This window comes from Lampetra fluviatilis, chromosome 1 (assembly GCF_964198595.1).
Source record: "Lampetra fluviatilis chromosome 1, kcLamFluv1.1, whole genome shotgun sequence".
Lineage (NCBI taxonomy): Eukaryota > Metazoa > Chordata > Hyperoartia > Petromyzontiformes > Petromyzontidae > Lampetra > Lampetra fluviatilis.
In genome coordinates, this window is record NC_136275.1 from 20,645,915 (window position 1) to 20,660,689 (window position 14,775).

Genomic DNA, 14,775 nt, shown 5'->3' on the forward strand with positions numbered 1-14,775 from the left:
AGAATGGATGGATTATTATTATTATGCCTGGACCCGCCTGCAGCAGCGGCCGTTATAAGCACCGGTGTTTTCACACATGTGGGTGGCAAAACAACACGAGCGCTTTGCCTGCACGTGCGGTCAAATTTCAGCCGATCGCACGTGAGCCGGTACGGTGCAGCGGGAAGTAACAACAAAGGCATATCGATGAGAGAAAAAAAGATCAAAGGGACCCACAAAAACTTGTAATGTCACAAAAATCTGCCACGTGTGACATTCGGCACGTGGCGTCGTAGCGAGCCACACACACGTGGGATTGTAGTTATGCCACAGTTTTGGGAAGCCTTAACTCAGCAGTGGATTGATCGTGGCTGCGAATAATGACGATGATTGTGCAATTCTGCTGCTTCCTGATTTGCCACTGCTCTCGGTACCACTGGCAAGACGTAGCGTTCACACACGGACATGCAGACCAACACAGGCTGTGGGTTCCCGCACCCCCTACCCCCACCACCACCCACAAAACACTACCCCTGGCCGGACATAAACTCTGCACTAGATTTATAAACTTCCTTCAATACTTTTCTCTCTTTTCTTCCAGATTACTTAGCATGGCTCAGCATTCAACGTTTTCACACGGAGGGAGGGGGGGGGTTTATAAACGGACTACAAGGGGGCATCTTGTGTTTTCCCCGTGTCCGGCTTGGGAACTCCGTCTTGCGCGCGCCAGGGCGCGGCTGGAGGAGGGCCACTTTCCAGGATGTCCTTTTAATTACCGCGCTCCCATCGCTAGAAGCGACCTGGCAGGGCCGTGGGCGCCGACCCCACGAAACGTAGGGACGGGGTGGGGGGGGGATAGGGAATGAGGGGAGAAGAAGGGTGGTTGCTATTTTACATTCGTTTGCTGGCGCCGCTGATAGATTGCTTTAGTTTGCACTTGAAAAACGGCGGGCAATTCCCCGAAGCCTGCGGGCAATGCCACACGGATGGAGTTGTTTACTGGCGCGCGCGTGTGATTTCGGCGAACCTGTATTGAATGCTTTTACGGTGACTATTGGACAGTTGCTAAAAGAAAATCCTCAATTTCAATGTTAATGTGGACGAAGGTCGCAATGATGCGTTGAGACATGGATATCGCATCGGTGGTGTGGTGGTTAGTGCATTGCGCTTACAAACCTGGTGAGCTGGGTTTGATTCCTGGCCACGGCTAACATCAACGACGAATGATATTTGAACCGGTCCCTGGAAGCTCCCCTTTAAAATTAGTACCTGGTGCGGTATGTAAACATCATCATCACAGGGAAGCCCAAGGTGGCCGGGTGTGATCCTGGCAACAGCATCCCCTCGTTCGCCGTGTCGGCCTTCATAGTTGCTTACTAACAGCACTTGCCCCACTGACTCTTAAACGCGGCTCGGGGGATCTTTGTGTTGTACAAAGTGGATTCACTTAAAGCTCGCTAGAGGCTGCTCTGTTCGTTGCACTTAAAACAAATATATTCTTTAATCGAATCGCGACCCTAAATATAGCGACAATTCATTTCAGTGGGGTGGGTGGGGTGAGGGGGGGGAATATCATTCCACCCTTAGAGCACCGTCTTTGTCAGAGAGAATCCAATTACGATGCACTCTAGTTCATTCATTCCTCTTGCACCAGGGGCCTCCGATTCTCTGCACACTTGACCTTCGGCTGCCGTAACGTTATCCGCAGCGCACAGAGCAGGGGAAATTAGTGCTTTTGCGAAATTGGTTTTGCGTTGCGAAAATCCGTGGCGGAGCGGCGAGAAGACGGCGGCGGTGGTGGTGGCAGGGGCGGGAAGGGGGGGTGATGATCAACGACGCTCCCGAGTGGCCGTGGAGAGCCGGGGGCGCTGGGACGCAGAGTGACCGAGTGGCCGAGTGAGTGGCCATGGTGGCCGTCGTCCCCCCACGCTCTCTCGCTTCTGATTCTTAAGCGGCGTTGTTGGACAACCGAAGGAGAGAGAAAGAGAGAGAGCGTACGGGCACCGTCCGTCCGGTGTGGTGTACGCGTAACGTCAGCTGTGTGTCGGTCGCTTACTTCGCGGGGTCCGCCAAGTTTGTCTGCCTAGCCAGTGTTTTAGTTGACAACCGGCAGAAACAGTGCTGCTGCTGCTTCAGGCAGCGCCAACCTAACATTCACCGTCAGACAAATGAACGTACTGACGGTACACCGGTGGTGCGCGGTATATAAACAACAGGAAAAGCACATTTTTTGATAAAATTATGTATTTCCCCAGCGTTTCGCAACCTCCGTCAGAAAATCTTGCGGGGTGGCGGTGCGTCAACATCAGTCTTCGTGATGTCGAAGCAGCCGGGAGACGAACGTCAGTTCACGTTTGATTTCAGACGGTGTTATGAGGACCTGGTGTGTTATCCTGCACCGGTGTACCCGCCAATACGTCCAAGCGTTGCTTGCTAATCGTAGGTAATAATTGGTAAAGGCGCGGCCCTGCAATTGCTTGCTCACACTGCCGCTGATGGAAGGGCCTCGGCGAGAGCGAGCTTTAGGAATCCCCCTCCGTAGGCGGGAGTTACCTACACTTTACCCCACCACACGTGACCTGCGGATTGACTGACGTCATACTCATTCATGCTGTTGGATGGATTGAAGAACTTGCCCCTATTGTTCCAATTTCCTGCGCTGACGACATCGAATCGGTGACCTCTGCACTCACCGTGACACCGCAGCAGAATGCGATTGTAAATAATTTTCCTTTACGCTTCTGGCATCACGATTCATAGTTGTCATGCACTAAGTTCAACATAAGTGACCGATTTGCATATTAAACACGGCTCAGTAACGGCAGGCATATATCATGCACTCACGCAGACACAAGGTGGCCGTTGTATGGAACACGATATAGAGTTGTCTAAATTGGTAGAAAGTTGTAGATTGCCTGCTTAATTAAATCGAAACTTTCATTTTTACTATGAGTAGGCAATTGTGAAATTGTTCCACTCCAAATATCCGTTTATGTCTGCATGTACGTATGTTGAACTTCTTTCACACCGTACGTAGCCAACCGTGATCAGGAAGGACAACAAACTCAGCACAAGTATTTCTTAAGAAATTGGTTTTCAATTTACAGTGTATGTGTATAACATGTTTATGCATACAATGTGCAAGTATACGACACGCACTGAATCTCCAAAACGTGTCGCCTTTATGAATTGTCATTTTTGCCTCCGAAATTCAGAAGAAGAAAAGAACAACGTCCAATATAAAGCAATTGGAACGTGGGTTATGCATTGATTTAAAGCAGTGGTTCTTAACCTGGGGTGCACGCACCCCCTGGGGGTGCAAGATGCCCTTTCTAAGAACTAAAGGAGCTGCAAAGCTGCGGTAAAGGTTAAAGACCCACACCGATTTAAAGCCAACGTGTAGGCATGACGTCATCATCCCGAAAGCCGATGACGTCAACAAGTGCGGTTCGTGCCTTGTGACGTCTCCCCCCCTCCTTCTCCACCCCGGGCGTGGCTCCCACGCAAATGCGCAGGCAGTGTTTGCAAAGGAAATTCGAAGGTAATGCAAAGGGGATTGACTTCGTCACTCGTGACGAGAGTTGCATCCGGCATCGACCAGCTGAGGTGAGGCAAGCGAGCCTGACTTCGCTGATGAGACACTGCATGTCGAAACCGGTCCAGATATTAAACTAAAACTACGAACTTTTTTTTTTTGCCAGGTAAAGCCCACTGAGCTACGGTAGCTCTTTTTCAGAAGCGACCGCGCCACAAGTGAGCGCTCAACGAAGCGGCTTCTTACAACGTCGACATTTGTAGCAGCCGAATTCTCCAAGCGCATTGTTATCTAGTTTTGCTCGTGCGGTATTGGGATCAATGCTGCTTGTGAAGTGACATGTGCTCCGAGACGGCCGTGGGGATCACGGTTTACGCAATTAAAAAAAAAACGCACTTGTTATTTTTAAGTGGAGAGACGGATGTATACGAAGGAGAAGATGCATTGTCAGTGTATCTACAGTAAAACACAGCAGGGTGCATGCACTTTACCAATACATTCCTGCGGAGGGAGCTGGTAGGAACGTTGGGTTGCTCGGTCAATGGCCAGGGTCAACGGCGGCGTGGTGTATTCCGCAAATATGCCCGACTGTGAGGGCGGGCACAAGCCGCCGTGAGTAGGTTGAACGTTGAGTTTTATAAGGGCACCACGGGGTGAGCAGCCCCTCCCCTCCCCACACAGCCCCACCCCTCCCACCCCCTACCCAGCCCCACCCTCCCCACCCAGCCCCTCCCCACCCTCCCCACCCTCCCCTCTCCACCCAGCCCAGCCCCTCCCATTTTTTGATGCAGGACGGACGGACACAATAATCCCCTGTGGGCTGGTGTAACCAGGAGGTTCCTACCAGTATTAATCCATTCAATATCTCCTCGAGCTCCCTGCTCCAAAGCAGCTCATAGCTCATGCAGTTACCCACCACTCGCCCCACTCTCTCACCAGAGGTTCTCGAGCCATAACTAGGGGAGGATAGGTGAGGTGAATTTGCCCTTGCCGTGTCTTCGGCGAAGGTGACGCAACCAATACACCGGGTTGATCCGTTTACAGACACCCCGCTAAAATAATAGGGAGAGAATATACGAGCATCGATTGTCGCTGAGGTCTATTAAGCAAGGAATGGTGTGTGCTCGACACACATTCTCCCGCACCTTGCAGTTTTTGCTCTCTTTTCATTTAAACATTTGGAACCGAACCTGCGTCACGGAAATTCGCGATGCCAGTTGTAAATACTCTTGGGTTCGTTCGGTAAAGTCACGTAGGTAGACACAATAATAAATCGCGACGTTCCGATCGCAACGCAAGCGACCGTCTTCAGGTGAGAGAGAAAACCTGCTGCGAGGCACGGCGTTATATAGACCCGGGAGGGGGGGTTGGGGGGTAAGATTGAGTTGTGAATAGTTGCCACCACCACCACCTCCCTTCCCTCTTTCCCCTGCAAAGATGTGTACGGAAGCCATCGCTCTCGCAATCTTCAGTCGCTCGTTTAGCGGCGAGTGAGCGGGCCCGTTACAAATCAGCCGGTACCTATAAATGGGTCGCACTGGTTGCGGACAAAAGAGCGCTCTTGCGTACGCGGACAGTCTGCCAGCTGCGTTGAGCAATGGACAATCAAGGGCATCTTCAGACTGCAATGCAGAAAATCAACAAAAATGTTGGAGGATGTTTTGCTTTCAGAACCGATGTCTTTTTGTTTTGAGTAACGAGTATAGGGTTGCACGCGGTGACCTCTACGAAGCTCTTCCAAGGCCACTGTGCTCTCACCAAATTAGATTTTAATAATATAATCTGTACGCCTCCACGAACACAAGTTCTCACTCTCTGCGCCAGTTCACTGCTTGTTGTCTTGTGGTGACATAAGAAGTGATTGAAGTCTGTTTTTTTACATTATATTTACCGGCTACGCATGCCTTGGTGTGTTTTGATGTGTGTGTGTATTCATGTGTGTGTGTGTGCATGTGGGGAGCGGTAGTGTAGCGGTTAGCGCGCTGCGCTAAGAACCCAGCGACACGGGTTTGATTCCCGCTCACTGCCAACATCAGTGACAATTATCTGAACCGGTCCCGGGCCTCCCCTAGGTCGACTCAGCCTCAAATGAGTACCTGGTGCGGTGTGTAAACATTGCCACTAGGGAGACAAAGGCGGTCGGGCTTGGTGCTGGCCACCCACCCCCTCGTGTACCTTCCCGGCCTTCATAGGTGCTCGCTAACAGCACTTGCCCCTACAGTCTGTTAAGGCTATACAGGGGATCTTTGTCTTTGTTGTGTGCAGTGGCGGCTCCTGCAAAATCTCTCAGGGGGGGCAAATGTCTGGATGATTGATAAGGTCCACCCATGCAATGGATAAATTAACAGCTTAAGCATGTAAAGGCAACTTCACTTCTTTAATATTAATGAAAAATAAAGTGACTCTTACAATACATCTTGTTTGTTTCTATACTCACTATTAATACAATCCACTCAAGTTTCTTTTATTAAAGATTCCACTAGGTGGCGACAAATTATATTGTTGGATGAAACGTGCTTACGTATGATGACGTAAGCACGTTAGTGCGAGCCCTCGCGGAAGCCATAGAGAATGCATTGCAGCGCCCCCCCGTTCGAAAAAAAACATCTTTGAATGTAAGTCTATGGGGCCACTCGGGGCGATTCTCAGCCGGAGTGAAATCGCCCAAAAAGAGGCGGTACTCCACAGTACGTGACATGACGCTGATTGGACTATATCCAGAGGCACAGTGACGGCTAGCGTGACTCTGTGGTTGAATGACATTTGGTGGTGCGTCGCCCAATCGCCCTAATGAATAAACCGCCCCTGGTTGTGTGTGCATGTGGGGAGCGGTAGTGTAGCGGTTAGCGCGCTGCGCTACGAACCCAGCGAGCCGAGTTCAATTCCCGCTCACGGCCAACACCAGTGACGGTTATCTGAACCGGTCCTGGGCCTCCAATAGGTCGACTCAGCCTCAAATGAGTACCTGGTGCGGTGTGTAAACATCGCCACTGGGGAGACAAAGGCGGCCGGGCGTGGTGTTGGAAGCCACCCCCTCGTGCCGTGCCGGCCTTCATATGTGCTCGCTGACAGTATTTGCCCCAACAGTTTATTACAGGCTATATGGGTGATCTTTGTCTTTGTGCAAAGTGCAACGAGCACGGCACAAGCACCGTGGTGACGTCACCACCACTTAGTGGTGGACGGTTGTTATTGTGTGTGTGTGGAACAGTGACAAGAGTGGTTAGCACATTGCGCTACCACCTGAATTTGATTCCCGGCCATGGATAACATCAGTGTACATGTGAACCAGATCATTCCTGGGCCTCTCCTAGGTAGACTCAGCCACAAATGAGGGGCACCGTGGTGACGAGATGTTAACTCCCTCGCCTGGTATTCAGGAGGTTGTGGGTTCGATTCCGACCCTGACGCCTGCTGTATATTTGGAGTTTGCTTGTTCTCATTGTGGTCGAGTGGATTTTTCTCCGGTTCCTCCGGTTTTTCTCTCCACATTTAAAAACAACGTGCTTTTAGAGTATTTGGTTGCTAAACAATATCCACGTCATGAGCCGCTTTGTTGAGCTATCATGTATGATGCCCAGGTCACTTCTGAAAAATAGCTATATAGCTCAGTGGGCCTTTACTAATCAAAGAGTTCTGTATATTAAGTTGCTGAAGGGTCCGTGTTAACCCTTTACCTGCAACATACATGAATTGAAGAACACGGATAGGTCATGCGTGATGAAATGCACGTGCAGTGAGCTGCAAAATGTATATTAATTGAGGTGACCAGGTGGTACGGAGGACAGATCGCTGAGCCGGCACGGTTGGGTTTGAATCCACGTGGCCTCCTGTGGTTAAATCGGATCCTCAAGTGCATTGAGTTAGTGGTCTCAGACTGGTCACCAATGACTGCACAAAATATACCGGCACGTAAAAATAAAGTGGCTTTACTAAATTTCAGTTTCCGAGTACTAAAATGTCCACGTGAATTTCATGAGACAAACATTGCTCTCATATGGCAGGCCGGTTGGGAAAGCACTGCACCCTACTGTGTAGAGCAGAGGTTACTTGGTGGGAACTCAGAGGTAGTGCTGTCATATCCACCTCCATGAGCCTTTCTCTCACATGGAGGGTTTGCACTTCTCTGCGAGAGATCCAAATGGGTTAGACGTCTCACTGCATGATACCTATAAATCAGGATACAATTTGGGAAACAGAACTTAAAAAGGATATATTAAGTGAGGAATCATTGCGTAGTTATACCCCTACACCAAATACAACAGTGCTTGGTGTCTCTGAGCTCATGCGGCCCTTCTGGATCGCCTCTCACGAGCCGGAGCTAGGCCGTCTGTGATCACAGCCCCTGCTGGCAGCTCCAGTACAATGTCGTCTGAAGACACTGCCATGGAGGCTTTTGCGGTTGTGCCGCGTAGCCCTCTGATGCGTTTTCAGGTTGTTCCATGCATCATTCGGCATGACGATACCTGCCGGGGAAGCCTCGTATGTGTGTACGTACGTATGTTGAACCCCTTTCGCAACCGTACGTAGCCTACCCCCCCCCCGCCCCCCCGATCGCCGCGTCGTAAACCTCCCGTGCGGTCCGTTGTCCCATGCAGCTGTGGCGCGGCGCCCTGGCCCGCCGGCGGTACACGCGCACGATCGCCGTGTACCGCATCATGGCGGCGTACCGGCGCTACAAGGTGCGCTCGTACGTCCTGAAGCTCACCAACGCCTTCCAGGGCGTGCAGAAATCCCGCGACCTCGGCAAGGGCGTGAGGTGGCCCGCGGCCCCCATCGTGCTGCAGACCTTCGAGCAATACGTCCGTCTCATCTTTCGACGGTGAGCGAGAGATCGTCGCACTTGTGCGCGCCACACCACCACATCACCGCCGAGGCTGTCACCGACGTCGTCATTATTACTACTGCTGTTTTCACTACCACTACTATCATCATATTCGCCACCACCACCACGGCCACCAACTACTATACTCATCTCTACCACTACAATCACCATACACTATCATTATATCCATCACCACCACTGTCATTATTTACTGCCATTGTCATGTTGTTGTTTTCCTCGCACTTTCTGTTTATAGGTGGCGTTGTCGCCACTTTAGAAGGGTTTAGCCAGAGATCATTCGATTTAACTTTTGGTCCGCGTTTTGGGCAACTGAGAAGATGGGAGATGTATTATGGCGTTGCTTGACACAAAGGGCAGAAGTTTGCGGCGTTGGGGTGGATTCGATTTTGGTAATCGACGAGCATGGAGCAGTAACTTGAACGGAGTTGAGCCAGTTTTGTGCGAGTTGCCCGGGTCAGGGATTTTTCGTTGTCTGCTATGGGTGGGGGCCAACCCCCTAGCACGACATTGGGGGATTGTGTAGGCGTTCAGGCAGTGCATGGTGGCAGTGGTGTGCAAGTGGTTCAAAATTGATGTGGTGGTGCTATTTGGTGGAAGAGCATTTAAAGTAGATTGAACGTTGGCAGAGCTGAATGAAAGCAAGGTGGATTTCATTTTCCGAGCAGGTGCAGGGGCTTTGAGTAGCTTTGTGCAAGGATGCGTTGTCGAGTGGCATGAAGCCAGATATTGATCGGTGAGAAGCTTGCAGTGTTCTCGAATCGGAAGAACTTTGGTTTCTTGGTGGAGATGGTCAATGGGTGCCATGAGGTGGCAACCTGTGGCTAGGCAAAGTGCTTGGTTTTGGGCGGTTTGGAGTTTTTGGAAACCTGTAGAGGAGAGGTTTGGGCACAAAATGGGACTGGCATAATTGATGACGGGACGTCCAATGGCTTTGTAGGTTAGGAGTAAAGTCTCCTTTTGTTGATCCCAAGATGTGCTGGCTAAAGCTCGTAAGATGTCATTTCGTTTGTTATCTTTTGCATGGACGTTTCTGTCGTGTTGAGCGAAGCTGAACATGGTGTCAAATGTTACACCTAGAATTTTTGGGGTTTTTGCTAGTGGGAGGTGTTGGTTGTTTATTATGACGTTGGGATGTAAGTTGGCTTGATGAGGATCAGGTGTGAAAAGGGTGACTGTTGATTTGGATGTTGAGAGTTGAAGCGATGTATTGGCTAGGAAAGTGCTGAACCGTTTTAGATACAAGTTGATGAAGTTTCCATTCTGGGTATATTTTGATTAGAAGTGTAAACTATGATGTCGTCGGCATAGCTGACTACTTGTGCTCTTTTTGGAGGAGTTGGTAGATCGTGGAGGTAGGCGTTGAACAGCACTGGGGATATTATGGAACCTTGTGGTACTCCTGCATGAATGTTTCGTGAGGAGGAATGAATATCACGAAAGAAAGTGTGTGATTAGCAGCCCCTTCGGTAATATGTAAGCCAGCAAACAAGGCCTGATGGTAGCGTAGAACCCTGGATGATGTTGATGAGCGTGAGGTGGTTAACGGTGTCGAAAACCTTTGAAAGGTCAAGGGAAGCGGCGATAGTGCGGGATGGGGGTTTTTCGTGCAATTTGGGTGGTTAGGTTGAGAAGAGCTGTTGTTGTTGAGTGTGCACGGGGAAAGCCATGTTGATGACATGATAAGAGGTAAATTGGTGGTGATGATTGGAAGGATGAGGGCCTCTAAAATCTTGATTGATGAGCAAAGTAGGGAAATCGGCCTGTAGGACCTTGCTTGATTTAGGTCTTTGCTGGGTTTTGGAAGTGGGATGATTGTCGATGATTTCCAGATGGCCGGAATGAGGTTGCACTTTTGAGTGAGGCGTTTATGATGGAGGTGAGAAACTTTATGCCAAGGGGGCCGAGGTATTTGAGGTGGGGCATAGCTATGCCATCGGGGCCAATTGTGGGATAATTTTAGGCTTTTTTGATGGCTAGTTTCACCTCTTCAAGGCTACATTGGGGGGGGGGGGCGTTGTTTAGAAGTAGTTCCTTGATTTAACGGATTTTTTGACGGGTGGATTTATTGGAAGAGCGTGGGACAACTGATGAGAAAAGTTTGTTGAAGTGTTTGGCGATGTTATTGTTGTTTATGACGGATTTGTTGCTGAAAGTTATTGCACAATTGAGTGGCGGTTTGGAGTGTCTGTCTAAGGCTTTGATGATCTTCCAAAGTTTTGCTGAGTTTTGGCGGTGGTCAAAAGATTAAACTAACTCGTGCCAGAGTTCTGTTTTGGCTTGATTCATTAGCTTTGTGATTTCATTATTGAAGGCTGGGATTTGTGATGTAGAATTTTTAGTCCTAATAGTGTTTCATTGGTTTATTAGCGTTGAGGCTTCTTTAGGGAGGCAGGGAAGGTGTTGCTTGTAGCAACCTGCCGGGATGATGTGCTTGGTGGTAGTTGCGATGATGTTTATGAAAATCTTTTCAGAGTTATGTGCAGATGTGTGGATATAGTTGATGTCTGCGAATAATGCTTCTGATTCTGAAGTAAAAAGTGGCCAGTTGGCTTTTTTTAAAGTTGTAATACAAGCGGTTTTTAGGAGTTTTAGAAGGCTTGGCGGCATTGAGGGTCAACACAATAGGTCGGTGGTCGGATCCAAGGGCCGTAAAGACTTGCCAGTCGATTGATGAAAGGAGGTTTCCTGACGCTATTGAGATATCTGGTGAGGATGAAGGGCCAGATGACGGAACCCTGGTTTGATGATTTTCATTGAGTACCCCATAGGGGGAGCCGTTCAAGATATTGGCAATGAGGTCACCACGTGCATCCGAAAGGGAAGAGTGCCAAAGTTTGTTGTGGGCGTTGAAATCTTCAATAACAATTGAGTCGTTGTTTGGTAAAAGTCGATTCATATTGAAGTTATAGTTGGCGAGGGCAAGTACTGGTCGGTGGGATGTAAACGTTGATTATAGTGAGTGGGCCTAGATGGGATTTGATATGGACGCTTAAGACTTCTGTGGTGATATCAGAAGGAGGCATTGGGATTTTAATTTCTTCAAATTGAATGCTGTTATGGATGAGGAAAGCTAGACCGCCACCAGCTGTTGGTCGGTCTCGACGGCGGAAAGTGAAATTTTGAAAGTTAGGTGGGCGAGCAGTGGATTTAAATTTTGTTTCTTGGACGGTGGCTATATTAATGAGTTTTGTTGTAGGAAGGTGTTGAGTTTAAGAGATTTGTTGTTGAGGCCGTTGATTATTATTTGGTTCTTTCGGTTAAGTCACGTCTAAAGATAAAATAATACATTAAATTAAATAATAGAATACGACGTTTCGATTGCAACACAAGCAATCATCATCAGGTATAATGAAATAGCGACATAAAATCTAACCAGAAAAATATAGACAGACATATTAGCAGACAGATATCACCAAGATACATAGCGGGAGCAACACAGGTAACAGAGAGGGGTGATCGTCTCTGTGGGGTGGCCTTAAATAGACAGAGGGGGGGCGGAGGCAGAGAGAGGGAGGGGGGTCCTGATTTTCAGGCTTACTTGCCGTGCAGCACCACGTCTGTTGACCACTCATTGATATGCAAATTTTTTCTCTAACCCCCCTCCCTCTCTCTGCCTCCGCCCCCCCCCTCTGTCTATTTAAGGCCACCCCACAGAGACGATCACCCCTCTCTGTTACCTGTGTTGCTCCCGCTATGTATCTTGGTGATATCTGTCTGCTAATATGTCTGTCTATAGTTTTCTGGTTAGATTTTATGTCGCTATTTCATTATACCTGATGACGATTGCTTGTGTTGCAATCGAAACGTCGTATTCTATTATTTAATTTAATGTATTATTTTATCTTTAGACGTGACTTAACCGAAAGAACCAAATAATAATTCCTGCAGTCACGAAAGTTCTAAAATTAAGATTGAGGCCGTTGATGTTTAGTTAAATCATTTTAGGTCGTTTTTACTGTGGACGTTTTGTTGTGGTTGAAACGATGGTTGCTATGGATGAGGTGGTGGTGTTAGTGTGGTTGTGCAAGGTGGAGTTGTTGGAGTGGATGATGTACAATATTTGCAGAACCAGCCGGAAGTTGGTACCAAGCTTTACAACCGTTGCATTGGATAGAATTTGCATTGGCGTTCTTGCCACAGCCGCCACAAGGAAAAAACGGGTCTGGATTCTATTCGACGTCCCCAGCAATAATGAGAAGCCAGCTCCAGTATGCCAGGATGCCTGGGCTGGCTGGCGAAAAAACAGGAAAGTGCGAGGGGTGATGTTGCCATTTGCAAGTGCTTTCGTAATACTTGGTCTCTCCACTTCGAACAAGCAGCAACACTGGAGAGCCATTGTCATGTCATGATCATCGTCGTCATCATCACCATCTTAACTACCATCTTTACGTCCTCCATCATCATTTATCATCAACATTACTGATCCTGATATAATTACCACTACTGTCATGACCACCATTATAATATACTCATAATCGTCATCATCACTATCATCACTACTGCCACTTGTACCTTTTACCACCACTATTACTGCCACTGCCACCACTATGATCGTCATCACTGACAAACAACATCCTCATGACCGACATTCTGACTGTCATCCTTGTCCTTGCTGAAGATTGCTTTTAGCGCATATACTGAGCTGCATTTACACGTTTCATGCCCCAGGAATGATACAATTCAAAAAAGAAATTGCTCCACAGTTTCCAGATAATACCAAGGCAAATTGATTACCCGATTGATTTTGGAGGCCAAAAATAACATTTCCCCTTCCTCAAATCAATTCCGCTGCTTGTGAAATGACAGTCTAGGTTGAGCATCCTCGTGGCCTGTGTGTGTGTATTATCGTTAACTCTACCAGTCTCTTAGCTGAGTGCTGGAGTCTCCTGTATCGTGCAGGTCATGCTGGCCCCGTATTTGCCAGTCTAAAAACTAAACAATTTTAGATTTTTGCCAGGTCAGGCCCACTGAGCTATGCAGCTCTTTTTCAGAAGCGACCTGGCCACAAATGACAGCTTAACGAAGTGGCTTATCACGTGGACATCTATAGTAGTAAAATACTCTAAACGCATGTTTCGAGAATGTGGAGGGAAAAACCGGAGAACCCGGATAAAAACCCACACGACCACGGGGAGAACATGCAAACTCCACATCAATAAGCATCAGGATCGAACCCACGACCTCCTACATTCCAGGCGAGCTAGTTAACATTTCACCACCGTGACGCCCTAGGGACAGCCACAAACAGCTTTGGGAGACACTACACATGTTATCGAGAAGAATTAGCCTCCCTTACACTGGCGTCAGTGCATTGCAATGGGGTGGTCATTTTATGCTGCTTTGACAAGAGGAAGAGCCGATGACCAAAGTACCCAGCATGCACCTGTCCTCGTCAGATCTCGGAAACTAAGCAGGATTGACCATCCCCGTGTCGCGCTAGGACGAGCAACCACCGCCACGCTCATCACGTTGCCATAGGCGGCGACGGGGGGGGGGGGGGTGCTGCTCTACGTAGTGGGCAGCAGAGTGCAGATTAACCGATTGTCGTGCTATACTTCTATGCGCTCGCGGCTGTGCTCACCTGCTTCAATCAACTCGCACTGACCAGAGTGGTGAAGTATAATCAAACAACCCCCCCTCGCCCCCACGTGATTCTCTCGCAGGTGATTTGCCGCGTGAGAATCGTCAGGCCTCTTCCTTACAGTGAAACGAGCGCCGTCGGTCTTTCATTAAACTGACGGCGCTGCAGCTGCAAAGACAAAGAACCCCCGTATAACCTTGAGCATACTGTTGGGGCAAGTGCTGTTAGCGAGCACCTATGAATGCCAGCATGGAACACGAATGGGGTGGGTTGCCAGTGCCAAGCCCGGCCACCTTTATTTTGCCTCACACGCTTGGACATGCGTGAGGGCACGGGACATACACCGCCATGCATTCGCACTTTGACAGTCGTCTCTAATTCTGCTCAGCGTCGAGCTGTGAAAACACTCTTCACTGTGTTACGTTTTTTGAAGCCGGTAATGAGACGGTTGCGCATCGCTGCCTGTAACATGGCTATGGGATTTCTGAAGCAATAAAGCGACTTCCTGCACCGTCGTGTAGACACGGCTTAGAGGGTGGCTGGAGCATTGGTGCGGTTTGTTAGCACTTTTCTATGAATCTGGTGACCTGAGTTTGATTCCCAGCCACGGCTAACATCAGTGGTGAGTGATATTGATGAACCGGTCCTGTTAGTGGAATAATTCACACAACCGTCATGATATGAAGTTCAAAATTCTGAGCCAACTATAAATAGCAGTTTAGCATAAACTAACAACCACGAAAAAAAGACACCAATGGTGTTGATACCATGATGCCCGTTATAGGCAAGGTGCATTCAGAGGTCTTGTGGTCTTGTTGATGGTCATGGACACAC

At 48.8% G+C, this 14,775-nt stretch overlaps 1 protein-coding gene across 1 annotated transcript in view; it reads left to right on the forward strand.

Annotated features, from left to right (window-relative positions):
• The window catches only part of MYO1D (myosin ID), a 144,785-nt gene that overhangs the window by 99,079 nt on the left and 30,931 nt on the right, over positions 1-14,775 (forward strand). The window contains exon 18 of the mRNA XM_078859070.1: positions 8,113-8,336. Coding sequence (XP_078715196.1) covers positions 8,113-8,336 — 224 coding nt within the window. The remainder of the gene's footprint in view (positions 1-8,112; positions 8,337-14,775) is intronic.